The 22,190-nt window shown below is 37.0% G+C and overlaps 1 protein-coding gene across 2 annotated transcripts; it reads left to right on the plus strand.

Moving 5' to 3' along the window:
• Window positions 1–10,506: 10,506 nt before the first annotated feature.
• Window positions 10,507–20,536, plus strand: LOC139134560 (uncharacterized). 2 transcript variants are annotated; one of them, XM_070701449.1, is made up of 6 exons: window positions 10,507–10,675; window positions 14,762–14,878; window positions 16,320–16,445; window positions 17,230–17,364; window positions 18,001–18,234; window positions 18,988–20,536. In XM_070701449.1, exons 2-6 carry the CDS (start codon window positions 14,797–14,799, stop codon window positions 19,503–19,505), a joined length of 1,095 nt encoding a protein of 364 aa, XP_070557550.1. In that variant the 5' UTR covers window positions 10,507–10,675; window positions 14,762–14,796; the 3' UTR covers window positions 19,506–20,536. The 2 variants fall into 2 exon arrangements, with proteins under 2 accessions (XP_070557550.1, XP_070557551.1); XM_070701450.1 differs by lacking the exon at window positions 10,507–10,675 and adding an exon at window positions 10,772–11,551.
• The last annotated feature ends 1,654 nt before the right edge of the window (window positions 20,537–22,190 follow it).

Genomic DNA, 22,190 nt, shown 5'->3' on the forward strand with positions numbered 1-22,190 from the left:
GAAATATGCTTGCCGGTCACCTCAACGGTGCCCATTATTATAAATTTAACACTGACACGGTAAGACATATATGATTATTTTCACCTTCATAAAACCGTTTATATTTCTCACAAAACATTCTTAAAATTTATTATATCTTGAATTTCATAACAGGAACATTGAAAGCCAAGGAAATGACACTGACATTTGAATAAATTCAGTCTAGTCGAAGTTCAGAGTGATTAAAACAAACTTATAAAAGAAGTGCTATCGCTATAATTTCCTTTGAAATATTTAGCCAGATCATTTCATTTTTCTGGAAATCAGCACTCATGTTGAGTTTTTGTTATAATCCACTTCAATATCATCAAAAATGAAGACGATCATAGATTTTCCCTGTGATTGTCTTGAGGTCACCACAAGCACATAACATCAGGGGGTGGGGAACTCCCACCGTGTCTGGAGGTCACCACTAGCACATAACACCAGGGGGTGGGGAACTCCCACCGTGCCTGGAGGTCACCACTAGCACATAACACCAGGGGTGGGGAACTCCCACCGTGCCTGGAGGTCACCACTAGCACATAAACATCAGGGGGTGGGGAACCCCCACCGTGCCTGGAGGTCACCACTAGCACATAACACCAGGGGGTGGGGAACTCCCACCGTGCCTGGAGGTCACCACTAGCACATAACACCAGGGGTGGGGAACTCCCACCGTGCCTGGAGGTCACCACTAGCACATAACATCAGGGGGTGGGGAACCCCCACCGTGCCTGGAGGTCACCACTAGCACATAACACCAGGGGGTGGGGAACTCCCACCGTGCCTGGAGGTCACCACTAGCACATAACACCAGGGGTGGGGAACTCCCACCGTGCCTTGAGAAAACATCATGATGATTGACATTTAATACTTTGACAAGTTTTTAGTTATTGCAACGTATTGCTGATAAGAGATGACGCCGTCTGTTCTATGACAGAGTAAATTTAAACTCACATCATAGGGACACTACCCTTAGTGTTGACTCTAGCTGATATAAGTAGCTTTCGCTTTTCACAAAGTCATATGTTTTCATTTGAAGCGTTATTTTAAGCACGATGCCAAAACATTGAGACACCCCAAAACAGTACTTCGTACATCAAATACGGCAAACACTTTCCCGTAAAATATCCCACCATACAAACTTTGAATATAACGGTATCGAGTTTTCTTTTTTATTAAAAGTTGACATACATGTAATTTCCCTCGTTCAAGAGTACCTTTTTCGCAAAGTTACTGTTTTTATGCCTTATTGTGTCAATCTGTTCAATTATCATAATTTTAATATTTCTTCATAGGTCTTCTCCTCATCCTTGCATGTATGCTGGTGACCAAACAATAATGCACTTGGCATCGTTGAGGTTCAAATTGTCATGAAGAGGTATGATCTAATCTAGAATTTGATGACTGCGAATCGTATATCCATAAATATCATCAAAAACAAAATAATACAACACTTCAAGTTAATGTATTGACTCGCAAACAACTAATCAAGAAAAAGATAATGGCGACCATTAATGACACTTTGTCTTTGGATGACCATATGCATTTGGACAATTCTTAAGACATTAAGTATACCTATAGGTATTTTATGTCCGAGTATTAATGTGGTATCAATCAATAGTTCGCAGAGTTAGCCCATCTAGAGTACTCTCGATTGTTGCAGTGTGTGGGATCATTCAACAGTTAAAAATGTTGACCAAGTTTTCATTCTTGGAAAAGTGTTTTACGCATACGTTTTGAGATCAAAGTCGATTTGCCTCAAAAAGGATATCTTCATCGCGTCATTTCGATGAGGCAGTGGATTTTCAGACGGCAATGTTAATGTTTAAATGTATAGTTTTCTTGATTCTTGTCCATAATATTTGTTCTATTGACCTTTCATAGTAATGTATATGATAATTAAACACAGTCTACTTATCTTTAGAGTTGTCATGTCCAAGGATGAGTTTCAAAGCTGGTCAACATGGAGTAGAGGCACTGACATCAAACTGATCTATAATGTGACTTGAAAGAGCATATCGAAGGGAATCTTTCTCTGTCGTTTCCCCTTCTTTGTATTCTGTAATTTAGAAAACCGTAGTTTTTCACAATATAGGCCTATAATAATAATAATAATAGTAATACTTTATTCATACTCAATATAGGCCACCGGCCTCTGTGTATACAGTAGTATGTTACTCCAGATCTCCGGAGGACGCAAAAAAGCCAGAAAAAAAACAAACAAAAAAGCCTAAAAAAAACCTAAAAAAAACATAAAATTGCTGAAGCTTACAGCACAATAACTTATCCTTTAATGCTTTAGAGCGTTTTTTCATAGCAAAAATACAAATTTTGAAAGATTACGCAAAATAGTTGAGTTACATGATTGCATGAGGTGGTAAAATATACATTGGTTGGCATTACATAGTAATATACTTAATTCGTAATTCCTCATAAAATTAACACACAATAAAAAATGAAATTCATCTTCTATATCATTTCCATTTTCCATTTCCATTGCAGTAGATACAGGTTCTATCCTCACGATTATTACGTAATCGCCTGTCAGACTCAATACGTAGCTGCAAAATTGTAGCTCTACGGTGAGGCGGTCGGTGAGTTTTGGTTTTTGCGACATCGCTCACCAGTAGAGCTACAATGCCGAAGGCCCTGTAGCATACAAAATAAGCGCATCACACATGGCGCGGCATTTTCATGTAAAATCCCACATATTTACTGCATTTGGTCGTATCGATTTATCACTACTGAAGACTAAACACTATACTACACTAACCTTGTCGTTTATGGGGTTTGGTATTAGCACAGACACGTCGATCGCGTTCCATAAACATTGAGCGTGTTGCTGGGAGCCGCCATTACCGGAAGTTGGTAATGGCGGCTCCAAGATATGTTTTTGGAACGCGATCGACATATTTGAACAAATACCAAACCCCATACACGACAAGGTTAGTGTAGTATAGTGTTTAATCTTCAGTAGTGATAAATCAGTATGACCAAATGCAGTAACTATATTGGATTTTACATCAAAATGCCATGTCATATGCAGCGTGCTTATTTTGTATGCTTCAGGGCCTTCGGCATTGTAGCTCTACTGGTGAGCGAGGTCGCAAAAACCAAAACTCACCGACCGCCTCACCGTAGAGCTACAATTTTGCAGCTAACTCAATGCGCAGAGAATGTGCTGAAATTCTCAATCGGCATAGTGCCTCTCTAAAATGAACCTTCTCAATCACATTGAAATACATTTCTCGTGTATAAATAAATTTAAATTTTCTGTAAGAATCTAGTTAGACTAGTTAGAATCTAGGTAGACTAGCATGCCAGTTTTGAATATCAAGATCTTGACAACGCTGTTTAAATAAAGTTATACTACTCTTCGTCTCGTGCCCATTGTTTCAACTCGACTTTTTAGTTTCCATAGCGGACAGTTTATCAAAGAAGCATACTAATTAATTATGCACTCCAGTTAATGGGGTACTGTTTAAAACAAAAGTGTACAAATAACTGGTAAACGGGTACTCTTTTAGACAAAGAAATGTACTCTGCTGGTAAACCAATACAGAAGAAAAGTCCGCAAACGGTTAACTAATACAATTGAAAAAAAATTACATATTCATTACGGTAACAGATGAGTTCACTTTCATATGAAAAATGCACATACAGAAACACATGTGACAAACGTATTTTCAAACTACAAAATTTTACGATATTTCAAAATTTTACTTCGAGTTTCACATCCCCTTTCACGATATTCATTGTGACAAACGAGTCGGCTGATTTAGTGTCGATCTTGATGACAGATTGTTCATCGTTTGAGTCTGGTTCTTTACTAATAGTGGCAGTGCTGGATCGTACGTCTTTCAGTTCAGCACTTACATTAATACCTTGGCTGGACTCCGATTTCATCAACTTCCTGGTTGCAAGGCATCCGACACAGATTTAATTAGATCCTCACTGGCCCGTTTGTAGTTTCGTATTGCCGAGCTCCTATGGCCTGTCCGTTCAGCGATCAGTTGCTCGTCCACGTAGAACACCCCACTTCGTAGCTTCACGAGTAGCTTTCGGAAAACGCTCTTGTTGGTATTTGTGGACCGTTCCATTGTCAACTGGAGGCGGAAAGCGAAATTCTTTCTGGATATTCATTAGTTTGAAATCTTCAGCGTCGTCAACATCTATCTGTGACAAACAATATTCCAAATCCAAGTCAATTTCCGGCAAGTTTGATTCAGAATCATGGACTGCCATCGCACTGGTGACACAAACGCTCAGCACGAAGAAAACGTGCGGTGACTAGGTCTGCCGACAAGAAACGGGATTAAAATCGAACCATGAGTGCACGTGGTAGAGCTACACCTGCGAATTTGAATAATAAAACTTACCCAATCATCTACCTGATTGTTCGTTGTTTTCTATTCGGCATCTGTTTGTCAGTTTAATTATGAATAAATATGCAAATGATTTCAGATTTCAGCTGCATTGTTTGGCGCTTGAATTTGCCCCGTTAGTATACATTGTGATGTAAAAGACTTACGTAACTTCAGAAACACGTACATAATTTTCAAGAATGTCGGCTTTCCGAAAATGTCGCTGAAAACTGGCCAAAATCGCAGTATAAATGGGTTATAGTCCTCGTACTCGGAGGTTTACTAGGAATAGTTTGTGATGTGTATGTGAACAAGAACACTAAGCACCAACAGAATAACCGCACAGTTTATACAATTACAAGAAAGCTGATTTTGAACATCTTCGACGTTTACTCTCGTCGATACCTTGGTGCCTTATTGACAGTACTCCGACACTCGACGACTGTGTACAACTTTTCTATGATCATCTATTCTCAGCAATCAATGAAAGTGTACCAAAAGTTAAAATCTGCAGAGGAAAATACCCTCCTTGGTTTGACAACGACCTTATCTGTTTACTTCGGGACAAAGAACATGTCATGCGTGGCGGCAATTCAAAAAATCACGCAGTACCGAGAACAAAGAATTGTTTTCTCGTTTGAGGGCCGCTTTTTCTAGAGCCAAAAAAGTCAAGTTCTCCGAGTATATGGTTCAAATTGAATCTGAAATCAAAGACAATTGCAAACGCTTCTGGAGTTTTGTCCGTATAAAATATAAAAATAGTTCATTGCCCAGCAGTGTGTATCTGCATGACACACTAGCTGATACTCCTGACGCTATTGCTAATGCATTTAATGTATTTTTTCAATCTGTATTTACATTAGATGATGAAAGTATTGAGAATGAATTTCCACCATTTCATCCTAGGATTACAGACCAACTTTCAAATATATCATTAAGTTATCAGGATGTTTTACATGAGCTAAATAGTATTGATGTTAACAAAGCAGTAGGGCCAGATCTTATGTCTGGTGTCATCCTGAAAGTATGTTCTCATGAACTTGCTACTCAATTATGTATTATCTTCAACAGGTCTTTGCATTTGGGAGTCTTTCCTCAAGCATTTAATGTTGCAAATGTTACACCAGTTTATAAATCAGGAGACAAATCAAAGGTAGTTCACTACCGTCTAATATCTCTTTTGCCATTAGTTTCTAAAGTTTTTGAGAAAGTAGTTTATGCTCGCCTGTTTCCCCATGTCGGGGAATATATTTCAGAATCCCAACATGGATTGAAAGGTCGGTCAACTCAAACAAATTTAGTAAGTTATGTTGATTTTATTACAAAAGCCATCGATCAGAAATTTCAGGTTGACAGCATTTATACTGATTTCAGTAAGGCTTTCGACACTGTATCACATTCCTTATTGTCACATAAACTGAGCAGATATGGTTTCACCGGCAGCGTTTTGTCCTAGCTTACATCGTACCTCCGTAACAGAACACAACGTGTAGTCATTAATGGTCACATGTCATCACCATGTGATGTCACGTCAGGTGTACCCAAAGGTTCATTAATTGGACCACTTTTGTTCATTCTGTATGTCAACGACTTGCCAGACATTGTTCATTACATTGGATCATCACTGTGCTTAATGTATGCAGACGACGCTAAAAATTATCGCACAATTAGCACACAAAGTGATTGTATTTCCCTCCAAGCAGACATTGATAACATTTACAAATGGTGCAATACATGGAAATTAAAGCTTAATGTCGGGAAGTGCAGCATCATTAGGCTTACATTTACAAACAAAAAGAAACGGATCACCTACAATTACAGTATTGCTGGTGGGCCACTAGCCCGCGTTCATAGTGTTAAAGATCTTGGTATTCTTCTTACCTCGAACATGTGTTTTAATACTCACATTGATAGTATTGTTAGAAAAGCTTTTAGAATGATGGGTTTTATTAAGCGTACATGCGCTAACTTTTCAAATATTTCTACTCTGAGGTCTTTGTATGTGAGCCACGTGAGAAGCCACCTAGAATATGGTCTCCATGGCAAGTAACACAAATTGATAAAATCGAACGAGTGCAGCAAAAGTTTATTAAATTTTTATGCTTTAAATCAAATCTGCAATATACTTCATCAGAGTATTATTCTCTCAGTACCAGGTTTAAGCTTCCACCACTGGTAAGGAGGCGTAAATTTTTAGATGGCACTTTTGGTTCAAACTTGTCAATGCACATTATAATTGCTCGTCCATTTTGTACAAAATACCTTTTAACGTACCATGCAGACAGCTGCGTAATAGCTACATTTTCCGCATCAGTGCCTCTAGAATTAATCTCAGGAAATACTCTCCAATTTTAAGATGTTTAAATACTATCAATGGAATCTTAAAAGATCATCCAAATATTGATTTATTTAGTTCTACTTTCACCTTTCGGCATGCGCTGCAGGGTGCATGTTTTTACTAGTTTCCTTGATTGTTGTTTTTAACTACGTGTTAGTTAGTTAGTTAGTTAGTTAGTTAGTTAGTTTGTTAGTTAGTTAGTTAGTTAGTTAGTTAGTTAGTTAGTTAGTTAGTTAGTTAGTTAGTTAGTTAGTTAGTTAGTTAGTTAGTTATGATTGTGATGTCACTTTTTATTTTTTTGCGCATAGTTTTCTTTTTTATATGTTAAGTTTTATTTTCAAGGTGCCTGTAAATGGGCTTTATGCCCGTTGGTCTAAATAAATAAATAAATAAATAATAAATAAATAAATAAATAAATAAATAAATAAATAAATAAATAGCGGACACTTTTGGGGTCTCAGTCAGGTAAAAGTCCTCGGAACTGCGAGCCTCGGACTTTTACCAGACTGTGACCCCAAAAGTGTCCGCTATTCCTTGTAAACCTCCTCCTCGTACTCGTACTACAATTACCATAAATAAAATTTACATGATTACCAACTCCTTGATTAACCCATGCCTCACCCATTCCCATTGAAAACAGTAACATTTTCACATCGTATGCGCAGCATGTTTTATGTTTTATTCTTTTCAGCCTCCTCATACTGAAATATGTAACATATATAAGGTAAACGATTAACAGTTATTGCCAGCAATCGCAACCAGTATTTGATTATTCTCACAAGCCTATTAGAACGCAAACCCCAAGATAGTTTACTGGCTAGATGTCGTGTGTATGGTTCCACAAACCAGAATCAGCTAACATAACCCTAAGATAGTTATAGTGAGGGACAACTTCGAGTTTTTCCCCGTTAAGAAACCACTTTTCATAAGATCTTAATCTCCCCCGTGTCTAACAACGACAATCTTTGATTTGGAGGTATTTACCTTAAGTTTCCATTTTGTGGCATATATGGGGGCGCTGCAAACCAACGGCAGTAGTACTAAAAAGTGACAGGTCGTCTGCAAATAGTAAATACAACAGTTTGATATTTGCAATATGAACACCAGACAGAGAATAGCCTATGTCATTTACAAATAAAGTGAACAGAAGAGGTGATAAAATACTTCCCTGCTGCACTCCCAGATGACACCGAAAAAAATCAGTGATACCAACAGGTGTTCGTATACAAACTTTGACATAATCATACATAGAACGTAAGAAAGCAAATAGTTTTCTCCTCATCCCTATTTTTGCCAATTTATAAAACTGATTCTATCAAAAGCTTTCTCAAAGTCTATAAGTGCACAATATAATCTGACACTTACGGACATATAACGATTTATGATGGTGTTCAAAATAAAAATGTTATCAATATTTTAATAGTGTTTTCTGAACCCAGCCTGTTCTTCAACAAGGGGATATTAGATTTCGACCCATTTAAGTAGTCTACAGTATAAAATATCACTGAAAATCTTTGTAATAGTTGGCAATAAAGTTATACCTCTATAGTTGTCAACACTATCTCTACAACCCTTTTTATAAAGTGGTACAATTAGACCTATAATCCACTAATCAGGAAACAAGCCAGTGTTTAGAATTCTGTTACTGTTACACAACTGAAGTAAAAATTGTCTGAAAATAAGTGATGAATGCTTCAAAAATTTCTGGCGATATGCCATCAATACCTGAAGCTTTATCTGCTTTCAAACGAGAATCGCACTAGTTCATCCATATTAATTTCGTGATCAAGTATATCAATAGCAGTATCAAAATAAAATTCTGGTGTAGTATCAAAATTTTCCAAAACAATTTTACTATATCGTAAAACGTATCAGCATGAATGTTAACTTGTAGCTGAATCTGAGAAAAGTGTTGAAAAGAAAGTATACCAATCTTCCAACTTTATACTTTTGGACGGGAAGCTATTTTGGTCTTCAGAAGTGCCCAAAAGTCTTTTGAATTTGGATTTGTAGCAGCAATTATAAGTTTTTGTTTTCATTCTCCACAAAATTACGTTTCTTATTTTTTAAAACAGAGTGATAAAATTTCCGAAGAGCAATATAATCGCCTGGACCGTCTGAAGTCTTTACATTACGATAACGACTCAATGCTTTGACAATATGTCTCTTCATATAACATTCAATATCAAACCAGTCACCAGCATACACTCAGTAGCGTTTTCCGACATTTGTAAAAGCAAAGCTGCAGCTGCCGAAATGTTATCTGAATTGAGGTGAACATAACATTCAATATCAAACCAGTCACCAGCATACACTCAGTAGCGTTTTCCGACATTTGTAAAAGCAAAGCTGCAGCTGCCGAAATGTTATCTGAATTGAGGTGAACATAAAATTCTTCAGAAAGAGACCAAAGTTTTCACCGATCCAAAACTGATCAAAAAGGTGACTAAATTTATTATTCCAATAACGTCTGGTAGGAGGTTCAATGGCATCATTACTTATATCTTCATCAAACACAGAATCGCCTTTCAAAGTGAATATGACTGGCAAATGATCGGATTCTGGTCTTTCGCACACACACTAAAGTCACTGTTTATGCTTGCTTGATTTAATTAAATCAAAATTGTGGAAAAAAAGAGAGAACATAATCGATAACACCAGCACCAGATGGTTTGATACATGTAAAATGACCAATTCCTTTATCTCTATACAGTCTCCCGGTATCTATTCTAAGGCCAACTTTGATACATCATTCTAAAAGTAGATGACCATAAGAATTAACTGTGCAATCATTTGAGAATCTTGAAGGTAGTGGTGGTGCTTGATCATATGAGACAGTGACATCATTTGTAAAAGTTTTGAAACCAATTAGATCGATAAAATATGCTAATACATCCAGATAGAAGGCCAAAATGCTTGCACTTTGAATGGATTTGGTGAATGTTGTCATAGCCATCCAGTTTAAATACACTATCAGGAGGATTCCAGGTCTCGATCATAAAAATGATTCACACATTTTAATAAATGAAATAAAATCAGGATTTCCCCATTTGCTTTTTAACCCGTTTACGTTCCATAGAACAAATGACACAACTCAAGAAAGATTTGCACGAGAACTATGTGTTGATACACTAGAATTACAAAATACAGAGACTTTGGGCCTGGATTTAACTCCACATCTCTGCATAACAGCATGCATAACACTATGACACGAATAGCAAGACTCACGTGTAACTTGTCCGTCCGCAGGCCAGCACGTTCTCCAAACCATTTACCTTGTGCCGGTTGTAGAAAACAACGAAGTTTTTGACGCCACTTGTTTACAGACACTCTCATCTTTTGAAATGTACGACTAGAAAGACGTTTAGGTAGTATGAAGAATAACTTTGACCACACAAAAAATGCAATAGGCCGAGATTTTGAAGAAGTTTTTTCCAGAGCGTGAATACACGTGCTTCTCACCGAACGGGTGACAGTGTGCCCTTTGCACAATATATAATGCAGCGGTGAAAATTACAGTAAACAGTAAATCCGTCGCTCAATAACAGTAGAAATAAATAAATATCGTTCTTTTTATTGTAATTAGAATCACTTTTTTCTATTTTAATCATCAATTGACATGGAAAATGTCGTATGACAAATGTAGTATATATATTGCAAATAGCCGTTGTTTGTATAAGCAAACATGCCGTAAATTGAAAGAGACAAATATTGAACTGTCTGCGGGGTCATTTGAGTATCCTGTGATTGCAATACATGTAATGACCTGGGCATGAAATTGCGCATGCGCAAATGAGAGCCGTAGCCGTAGTAGTTTGCCGTAGCGTTATTAAGTTATAACAGATTTGTCGTTGGTTGCAAGTACCTGCCAATCCAGCTTATGTTCTCATTGATCAAGATGTGTTTATGGTTAGCGCGGACATAGTGAATTGAAATAGGAACTTATACGGTAAGAACTCTGCTCGGTTTAGCCTGACACGTATGTAAATGAATGTACCATTTGTTAACGGTGCTGTCGTGTTGTTGTGTCGAAGTACAAGGCTACACTTTGTATTGCCACGAACTGGTATCTGACCATCCAGTCGAGTTGTCCTGTACTTTTTGAAATATGGAGTTGTTTGATGGTCGAATTTTTCATCGGCAGTATAAAAACTGACAAAATGTGGTAGGACGAACCGTAACATGTACTTGGTCTAGTTTGGGATATTGTAGGCCTAGTGGTACAAACAGCACAGCTTGGCCTGGGAAGCCATACTGGACAGTGGCGGACAACTACGTGTTTGGCATCGATCAGCATTGTTTACAGTTCCTTCTCTACATAGTGCTACATGACCTCTGCGTAACATGATGACCATTACCTACAGTCAGTCACGTAAAAAGTACAGAGACGGGCCTCTGTTATGACAGCATAATACAAACTGCGGTGTATTTGCACCGCTTCTGGACACTCTACCCTTTGCTTGTCATCACACACGGTTGTATTAACCCAGGCTAGCTATGCAACATTTAAGTGTTAAATATTACAAAGATTGCCATGTATAATTTTGATGGTCATAACGTTGGGAAATCGTTTCTGAAACTGACAGTCTGACCAAAAATCTACATGGCCAGAAATGAAATACCGTCGCGATCTCCGACGTGGAGCTTAAAGTCTGGATAACTCGGCTCGTTATCTTTTTTTTCACGATTCGCTCGCATAACAACTGATCAACATGCAGGTCAAGTCCATTTCACGTTGACGAAACCAGGGTTATGTAATATATTGAATTTCTACTTCGACGTTGCCGATAACCCAATGCATCTTATGTGACTGACAAAATCCAAGGTAAATAGCTTGGATTAATCTCCTGCAAAGTTTTAGACTTCACTTGGTAACCTCCGGTCATTTTGTCCGAACTAAAACAGCCTACTGTATTATTGGCCATTGCAATTTTAGCAGTAAAATAATTTGCCTATTATGTGCCAAACCATCATGCGATTTCAATATGTCCGTGCCTTACAATTGATCACCTCAATTGATTCAGTGTACATTACAATCGTTTCTTATCGTGATAAAGTACAAATAAGAGTCATTACTAGTGAATGTAAGTCATCATATACACTCGACGTCGTTCGTCGTTTTGTCACACTTTTAGGTACAGCCCAGAGTTGATATCCATGTATTATAGAGTTGATATCCATGTATTATAGAGTTGATATCCATGTATTATAGAGTTGACATCCATGTATTATAGAGTTGATATCCATGTATTATAGAGTTGATATCCATGTATTATAGAGTTGATATCCATGTATTGTAGAGTTGATATCCATGTATTATAGAGTTGATATCCATGTATTTTATAGTTGATATCCATGTATTATAGAGTTGATATCCATGTATTATAGAGTTGATATCCATGTGTTATAGAGTTGATATCCATGTATTATAGAGTTGATATCCATGTATTGTCTAGTTCATATCCATGTATTATAGAGATGAGATTGAAAGCTACATTTCATGTTACAGGACATCAAGTAGCAGTAATATTGTTTGTACACAATTCAACCAATCAGCGATAATGCTAAAACACTTTGTATAGTGTGATTACTCATGTTTTGTCTACAATGTCACATGATCACGACTGAACACGATTGGAACTAATTTGGGAGAATTTTATCTTCAAATTGTTCAAATTTTTCAAAAATGTTAGGTGTCCTGTAGCTGAATGTTGCAATAATACAAAATATTACAAATATTACTCATAAAAACAAGTGTGTAACGTAAAAAGAAAAGCAGATGAGCTTATATTGCACATTGAAGTGATATTCCTTCACTGTCCAGTTATCCCTAATTAGTACCAGTCGTGTTACTGGTTAATAGGGCAATCAACTAACGCATAAAGCAGAAGTCCGACAATGAAATTGTCATAATAAAACTTAGAATATGGTGTATCGCCTGTCACGATCACCTGGGAAGTCCACTGATATTGAAACATTGGAATTTGATCGTCTTACTTGAGAAGGGAAAAATACTTCGAAGTGTTCACTATTTCTGAAATGCTGTTCTTTAAGGCATTGGATAACATTGGATATTAAACAAAATTTTAACGAAAAGTTTACCAAAATAGAATATTTAAAATTTCCAACCAGTTTTAACGTGAAACTTGCGTCATCTCCATGGAATGAAATAGTATCCTGAAAATGAAACGGACTCCGGACACGGCTTTTTTCCTTTCAACTTTTCAAAAGACACAAAATCAAGGTGAATATTCTAGACACGTTCCTACATCTGTCCTTGAAGGCTGGTATCTCGTAGATTTTCAAATTGACACTCGATTCTTCTCGAAGTGTACCTGGAGAATGCATAAAATTTTGTCTTCGTGAGATCTTGAAGTCAACAACATAGCATGCAGTGCAGATATAAGTGAAAGAAAACTGACCATTTTAATTTTAGACACTTCAAGTGTAATATTTTGTTGACGGTTTGATGATGCGAATGGTCGTAACCATGTCAAATTTTGAGGACTGTTAGAAACCTCGTTTGTTTAGAAACATGAACAGTTTATTACTAATTAATAAATGTAGAAGGTTGATTCATGTAGCGCTACACACATTACATTGGATACAGTGCGTCTTACGTGGAAATAGAGATTCCTCGTCTAACTACAGAGGAAATGTTAATGCAATGTGTAAATACTTGTATCCTGGGTTGATATAGTTATCTGTGAGCAATTATTGATTGTAACCGTTGTCCATTTACAAATCGATTTGAAAATACTCCTTACCATGATGTAGCATCTGACCAGAATAACTGTAGACTTCTTAACCTGCATGACCTTTATGAATAGCGTGACCTTCGTACACTTATACTGTTTGACCTTCTCGTCTACAATGGGCGACCTTTTGACCACTGAGTGGATAATATGATTTGTGTTTACCATGCATGAAAAACACTTGTTATCGGTGGGCGACGTGGAGCATCGGTGAGGATGACGTCATAATGCTACAAGTTCTTTTGACTCAAAAAGTATGTGAACAATTAGCTTTACGGCTCTAACTTCAAAGTCTTTACGAACGGAGTTTCGATCAGTTCTGAAAGCGTGTCGTGGTACGTCATTACATTCAGCGTCTTCTTGGACATAGAGTGCAAATGGTAAATTCTTTGGACAGCAGCAAATTTATCACCAGATACAAAAAATGCGCAAGTTTCGCTCTACTTCCACAACCTAATCCCATCACATTGACCGGACTTTGTTTGTAACAATATTTGGCGATTTGCTCCTCATCGGATGGAACTGACAGACCCTCGCATCGCCATTACACTCAAGTATATGGTAAATCTTTGTCCGACATCGATCTCAGATTGTATTTTCAATTATTTAGACTGCTGCTTTGGCAGTATCCAGTCACGCGACTCAAATATTGACGCGTCTTGATCCAATACGGTGAAACGAAGAACAGAGTGACAATTGCACTTCCCCGGTTGCACTTCAACATTTTGTTGACAAATTTTGTTGCGCTGACAATAAATTTTCTGTTGAGAAATTCACTCACATTTCTCATAGAAAAACATTTGTCTACACTACGGTCGTTGGCAGCGAGTATATTGTGAAACAGTTCATGTAAGGCTAAAAGTTCGTTTACTGTAGTTTCTTGTGTTTATCGGTACACTTTGGCAGACTGAGATTTTGTATAACAGGTCTGCGATGACAACATAGGACGGTATTTGGCGGATGACGGATGGTGTCGCGTACTTTCAAATGTAAGAGTTAGGCCGTGTGAGTGAGATCCTACAGACTAAGTTTAAGTCACATTTGTAACCACTAGTAATATGAAACTCAGTAACATCTTTTAGGGAGCGTGACAACGTGTACCTGTGAGGGAGACTGGTTACCATGGAGTCAGTGTTGACAACATTAAGTGAAATTTGTAATAGTAATAATTAAACCCTAACACACACGTCACTGAACACCTCTACTTGACTATTATAAAGTGTCGTATTTTTTTTGAACACTGCACCACCGTTTACATGTTTTTATTTATTTATTACCAGGTGTCAGATGAGCAGATTTACAACAATTCAATACAATGGATCAGTGGCACTGGACTAAGCCTGTATTGGTTGTATCGCTTATCATCCTTTTGTCAGTGAGCCATTGTCACGTTTCAGGTAAGGTGGTAATATCTCGGTAACAGAAATTATATTTACTACAGGCCTAATGCTTTATAAAAGGATGGTATAAGCGGAGTTCATGGCCAGGCTATCATAGAAGGCTAGGAAATACTTTCATTTTGTTACTTTCTCAAAGCCTCACAACATCAGCCAAAAATTTCTTGCCCATCTTCTTGCCAAATCGTTTGCTAGTCTTCGGCAAAAAATGAAAACGATAATCTATACAAGAAAACCTGAACTACATATGCAAATATGACTGTGATTACAACTGTGCGTGATCAGGCCTACAACTATAGCTGTAACTTTGATCGATGTCACAGTTATGGAAAAATACCAGCTTTGTTGAAACCTGATAAAGGGTTTGTAACACAAATGTTTCTCTCCGATGCGAGTCAGTATGAGTCTGATTGACTGAAATAAAAACCAAATACGAGACTGCTGTTGAATATAAAAAGTTCACAGCCCCTACAGGGCACTCCACTTTTAGCGATGGCCCCACTGCGCCATTTTCAAAACTTTTTGTCATGTTTATCGTGCAGAAACAATACTGGTACGGATTGAAATTTTCAGAGATAGGGCTGACCAATATTGACAAACGTTGATGATAAATAATTCTCGTTCTTAGTTTGCACGAATATTTGGTTACCTTTATAGCGTTGACCTATATGTCTTCCTTTATGTAATTAAGATAGCCTAAATGTTATCTCGACAGAATGTAATTTGTGCAGCACTCAGGCGATGGGGTTTTGACCACACTGACAGGCGGCTGACACATTTAAAATATTTATGAAAGAAGATACGCTCGTATGGTGTAAAAACCACTCAAGCAATGTTGGCATGTATTTAGGCCAATAACCACAGATGATACTGTTACCTTTGCCAAAATGCTAACCATTTCAAATGAATTACCCATTAACATCGTGTTTTCGTATAATCACATATTTAAAGTGGACAGGGTCCCCGGGGCAGTCCTATATATTTGTGGCATATAGGATGGCAGTGGATGCAAGCTTCAATGTGAATATCCATAAGCAGTGACAGAGACAGTTTTTAATTTATGGGAAGTTTTCAGATTCTCACATTAGAAATGTATTTTTGAAAGTCCGAAAAGACGAGGTGACTTTATCACGTTTGTACTTAAAGCAATCCATTCCAGTCGTGCCATGCCTACTGTAATGACACAGACTGGGTTAATCTCTTCGAAATATTTGACCTACAGATAACATACTTGAAGAACGAAACTTTATCTGATTTCCTTTCGACCCTATGTGAGTAATATGCTGTTTGAACTTTATGACAAGTGAAGCCAAGGCATAATAAAACAGTCAAGATGTTAATATCATGATTGCCATTATATTCCATGAACTGCATTATGAAGAATAGAGCGCATTTTCAATCGATTTGACGTGGCTTTATGGATGGTGTTCAAATTTTACAGCACAGAATGGTACAGACACACTGGAAAAAGACGCTTGTGGTGGATGCAAAAATGGCGGATATTGTGATGAACGTATCCCGACATGCCTCTGTACAGACGGTTATCAAGGTATCAAGTGTGAACGCAGTAAGTTAATTCGATTATGTGCACATTGAAGAGCGCTATCAAATGATCGATGTTTGGCAAGAAATTAACCTTAATTTCAGGAGTTCCTAAATGGTCTTTTGAACTAGAAAGATCCCACCCTACAAAATGGTTTGATCTTAGTGTTTTAACGTTAGAGAGTACCCTGCGTGAGTTAATATAAGCAATAATATTTGATTATATTTGATTATCATTTAATAGTGCCAAATGATTGCAAATTTGCCAAAATGAAACAAGAAGATAAGTTTGCTCTTTGAAATTACCAATCACTTTTTACATCAATGTTTCATTAGGCATAAGTGTACATGTCGAATTTGGATCTCTCAAATTTCGCTCACTGCCTCTGTCAAAAATGTTAGTTTCTCCCTCTGACCGTTTTGCAGACTGCAATAGTACACGACGTTTGTAATAATAGTAACAAATATTGTGACAAAGTCTTGGACTCCTAGAAGGAATACATTGGTTTGGTTAAAACCTAATCTTGTATGGAGACAGTAACATGGAATATTTCCTCAGTATAATTTATTTTGTGAATTTAGCTAAAACGTTTATATTAAAATACAGTATTTTTTGTGCGTGAAGGATAACGCAGCTGTCAAAATATTTCGAATGTATTCCTTATACGATGGACAAATGGAAGTTGGTAATTTTGGTGTACTTTGACCATACCTGTACTTACCTGTAACATTATTTGTTAGTGTTGATATAATCAATATCTGATAGAATTTGTTTTCCAACATTGATGTTTATCGAATTGTTTTTATAGGAGTTACTATGAAGACGCCAACTCTTTTCAATTGTCGACTTGATGGTGGGTGTGAACACGAGGGAATATGCATCGAGAATGGAGAGTGTTTGTGTATTCGGCCTTACTACGGAAAACGATGTCAGTTCCTTGACGGTAAGCTTACATTTAGTCACAGTTCAGTGAAAGGGAACAAAGATTCAGTATGTGAAGATAGATAGCGTACTCATACGTTATCTGTAGCCTTCGCAAGCACTCATGGCATAGATTATTGCAATCGTATTCACCTGCTTTCAGACTGGTTTGGCAAAGATACTGATCAATGGTCACGTGTATAAGTCACCGAACAGTAAAATGGGAATACCAACTCACGTTTTATTCATCAGTGTCGACCATGGTTTGTCTGTGATCGTTGAGTACACTGTCAGTGAATCACCAATGAAGTCACCTCTGACATGTTTAGGATTTTATCATGGGATGTAATACGACAAGTTTCTGAGATTAACCACCGTTCGTTGTTCGTTGTGTTACCAATGATGCTGTTTGAAATGTTTGTTTTGGAAATCAAAATTGGTAACTCTGTGTGTTTTTGTGACATTCTTGTTTGCGCAGATCAGACTCAATTTATTTTGGCAAACGCCTCATCACTTAATGACATTGTTACACTGTAGGTCATCAGCAAGTTCAAACACAATTTTTGATTGTCGAATATCTGAAGGTGATATAGAACATCTGCCTATTACGTTTTGTCCTCCTACTGCTTGTGTTCAATGTAACTTTTTATGTCTGTAGATTGGTGGAATGCGTCGATGGAAAACGACAAAGATAAACGGTCGATGATCGTTTCAGCATCATTTGCCATCTTGGTCATGTTTATAATCTGCTTTCTCATATTATACGTCAACATCAAACGAGTGAAAGAAGCACGCGCAGATGCCAACGAAATTAGAAACGCAGTTCAGGTTGATGGACCTCCACGCATGCGCGTACCAGGAAATGAGGATAGAGAAACTCGTGCGAGGTCTGGTAAGCTACTGGGCGTATAGTTTTGTGCCATTTTAACACACATTTGATATATATATATATATATATATTATATATATATATATATATATATATATATATATATATATATATATATATATAAGTATACAGATGTCCTCGAGGGAAATTACAGTGCTCGATGCTAAAGCAGAGCGTTATAAATAATAACACAAAAGTACAAATACAAAGTAATTATATCTGTTACTTAAGTTTCATGCATCCTTCAATCATTAGACAGAAGAAGTGAAAGGATTCTTAGCTCGACAGTCTTATATATGTATGATTGGGACGTAACATTCTATTTGTAGGTGGTGTTAAAATTTGATAAATAATATTTGTTTTGATGGCCACCTAAACAAATATAATATTATATATATATATATATATATATATATATATATATATATATATATATATATAGAGTCTATATATATATATATCTCAAAGAGTCTATATGGTAAGTCGGTTGATTCTATGTTTTATGCATGTATGTATGTATGTATGTATGTATGATCGTCCATGCAGAAAATTAAGTATTCAATTTGAGTAGCGACATAGTGTGCTGTATACAAACTACCTCTTCCTCCATAACCAGAACTATAGCTGTGAACGATACGTTTAAAAAGCAGAGGAGAACTAAAATACGCGTTGTCACTCCATTTTTGGAACCTGAAAGAAGCCATGACTAGAAATAATCCAGGGGCCTTAAAATGATTTTGAATATTTTATTGGCAGGTTCTACCTATCGCCCAAGTTGGTATCTGCCTTTTGAAAGAAGTGCCGGTCGTCGAATAAGTCATTCCAGGGAAGGAAACAGGGGACTTCATCCAGTCAGTACTGCACCAGCTATTCTACAAGGAACAATACCACCAAAATATCACGATGTTGCCACGGTGGAAGACTGTGACAGACGTGCATCAGTTGTCACTGTTCATGATGGCAACCTAATGCAAATACCGCCATCGTACGACGAAGCATTGCTGGATCAAGAAAAACAAGAGGATTTCAACAGTGAACTGTATCATTACCAAAGGAATCCTTCGGTGTCCAGTGGAATATTCATGCGAAGCATTCCAAGTGAATCAGAAAACGTCGAACTAATGAACGAACAAAATTCACGGCGGTATTCACGAAGGCACTGCAGTGGTCAGTTTATGAGAACTAGTCCACGTATTGACGAAGAATCGGATGAAAATGATAGTGTCTTCGAATATGTTGACAGAGACCGTGCCGATGTGAATACAAACAGTTAACAACCGAATGTGATGCTGCATCGATCGATCAATTCTGAAGACGGCCTTCAGGTGTTAAGATCAAGTCATGCCTGTCAGAACACTGGGAATGAGGCAGCACAGAGCGATGACGTCATCCGAGTCGATGTGCAACTGGAGTTGTTTGTGTAGCCTGCATCCTGGAGTACAGACGGCTCTTTGATTAAGGGACTGTCGATTAATACAAATAACTATGTCAAATAATAGATCGATATGAAGTCGGGTATTAAACAGTGGCTATCATTCAAGTTTTATACCAACAAAAAATTGTGAATTTTTATATCCACTTGTATATCTTGAAATAAACCATTTTTAAACGTCTTTGAAGTATAATCATTTGGCCTTCTGCTGATACATCATCAAGGCCTCCACTTTTTAATGTGTATTGGAAGAAAGACTTTGATATCGGATCTTTATACAAAGTTGAAATGAGTGGATATTTACAACTGTCTATTTTTATATCAGCCGTGTTGTCTTGGATACAAAGAGTGTTGTCACAATTTATTTACTCTGTGCCATTCTGAAGATATCTTCATTTCCATCATTTATTTAAGGTTTCTTTGTCGATATTTGTATGTTTCTATCTGAGATTTACACGACCTTTTATTATTTTCTGACATTTTTAATCTCTGTCTAATGCCATGAGGCAGAAATTTGTTGAAACATATTTCAAATGATGTATTTGTCTGATGAAATCTGTACAGTTTTTGTTTTCAAAACGTTTTTGACTTCAGCAGTCACTGTGTTAAGAACGCCATTGCATTGTGACAAACTTTGCTTTGAACCGGACACATTGCTCTATCGATAACTTTGAAAGTCAAGGTCACAGTGGCAACTCAATATGGCCAAGACGACAATGATTCATATCGTCAGATAACGTCACCCAAAACAACACAAAATGTTCAGTTAGTTTATATTACTTTGAATTGTAAAATAACTTGCAATTATGATAAAAGACTTGAAATGCAATACTAATAAAGTGAAATGCAATATTATGAACAAAGAATCGACAATTTTATAATATCGTGTTGTCTATCTTTTTGTTATTAACAACCATTCCAAACAAAGTTTACACCCTATTTTTCTTTCCCTGTGTTTCTATAACCATCTTGAAATTACTTCGCCACGATATCTTTATCGGCATTTTATCAGTTGTACCGGTATATGAACTAACGCAATGTACACGATCGAAATATTGGTCATATTTCTGTATTGTTCCACCGTAAAATCGCTCGTTAGTGTTTTTTTGCAGTCTCAATCATACGGAAATCGACTCTTATGAAGACAACCTTGGTTTCAGGAACGCATATTGCGTCAGTGGTAACTGACAGGGCATATTAAATAATGTGTGAAACAATAATTGGACTGCCTTCTTGCGGTCGTCATGAAAAGAGGTGTCAAGTTTGTTTTTCAGCGATTTTTGTTTGTGTCTTTTTTAAGGTGTCTGTTAATCCTTAAGTATGTTGCACGCACTATCTTCGCAGCAGTGAAATTTGAGCTTGACTCACGCATTGGAATCAAGGGCTGTACTCACATCAACTAGCGCAAGTTGGACAATCAACATTAAAAGTGACATCACAGCCTTTCCAATGCAGTTTTTCGCTTAAATTAAGACATATTTTAAGACCATTAAACAAAACTCAGTTGTTCTGGCAATGTTGACAAGATCGTCTAGTGTAGTTGTTTCACAGGAGTACGTTTTTGTACTTTGAAGTTCTACATACAGAACTGAGAATAGACAACATTTACATATAGCAGGTGAATTCAACAGATTCTAGAAATCACCGTGACATCTTCAAAGGATTATTGGAATATTCGTTGTTAGGGTCAACACAGGTCAAAGTCGTCATTGTGACGAAATTTGAAAAAATATAAAATCAAGAAAAAGTAAATTTAAACGTCGATTCCGCAGCATTCTTACAAAATACGAATTGAATATAATGAAAAATGAACCTTAACATTTATAGTTCTTGTCGATATTTTTCGATTTTGTGACTCCATAACTGTGTCTTCAAAGGAAAAGCAATTAGGTGAGATATCACAAATTCGATGTTGTTTACCAGGACAAAACAATGAATTCTGTAGAATCTTGGAAAAATAGGACAAAAATGCAATCTTCGAACGGTCCTCAAATTATTAACCTGTTTAATAGCTTTGACTGCCGTGTGGATATCAAAACACCAGCAGAACTGACCAACGATAAGTAACATGACCTGATCCGCCGACACCCTCGGAGGTTATCATAGATAAGCTTACACACATAGCCTTACGGATGTATCGGAAGTATTCAGTTATTGGCGGTACCGAGAGGCAGCTTAGCCAATAGCCGAACATGCCCGACATACAGTTTCATTAAACCCCAGAGATTCTGTAAGTTACATCAGTGATTAAAGCTTCTAAGGCTGCTAAGATGGTCGTGTTCACGCACGGTATGGAATGAGTGAATATTCATATACCGTCCACAGTCTTAACCAGTTTAATATACAATTAAAAGTGTCTGTATTTCAGTCAAAGTTTACTATAAGTCAGCAGAAAATTCTTGTCGTACGATGTCTTCTAAAAAGTATGATTTAGGCCTTCGCCAATCTGCTAGCGACGTTTTTTTTTTTGCATGGAAATTCATGTGTTGGTAGCCAATTACTGTCAATTGAACTTTTGATCTCAACA

Source organism: Ptychodera flava, chromosome 6 (assembly GCF_041260155.1).
Source record: "Ptychodera flava strain L36383 chromosome 6, AS_Pfla_20210202, whole genome shotgun sequence".
Taxonomy (NCBI): Eukaryota; Metazoa; Hemichordata; class Enteropneusta; family Ptychoderidae; genus Ptychodera; species Ptychodera flava.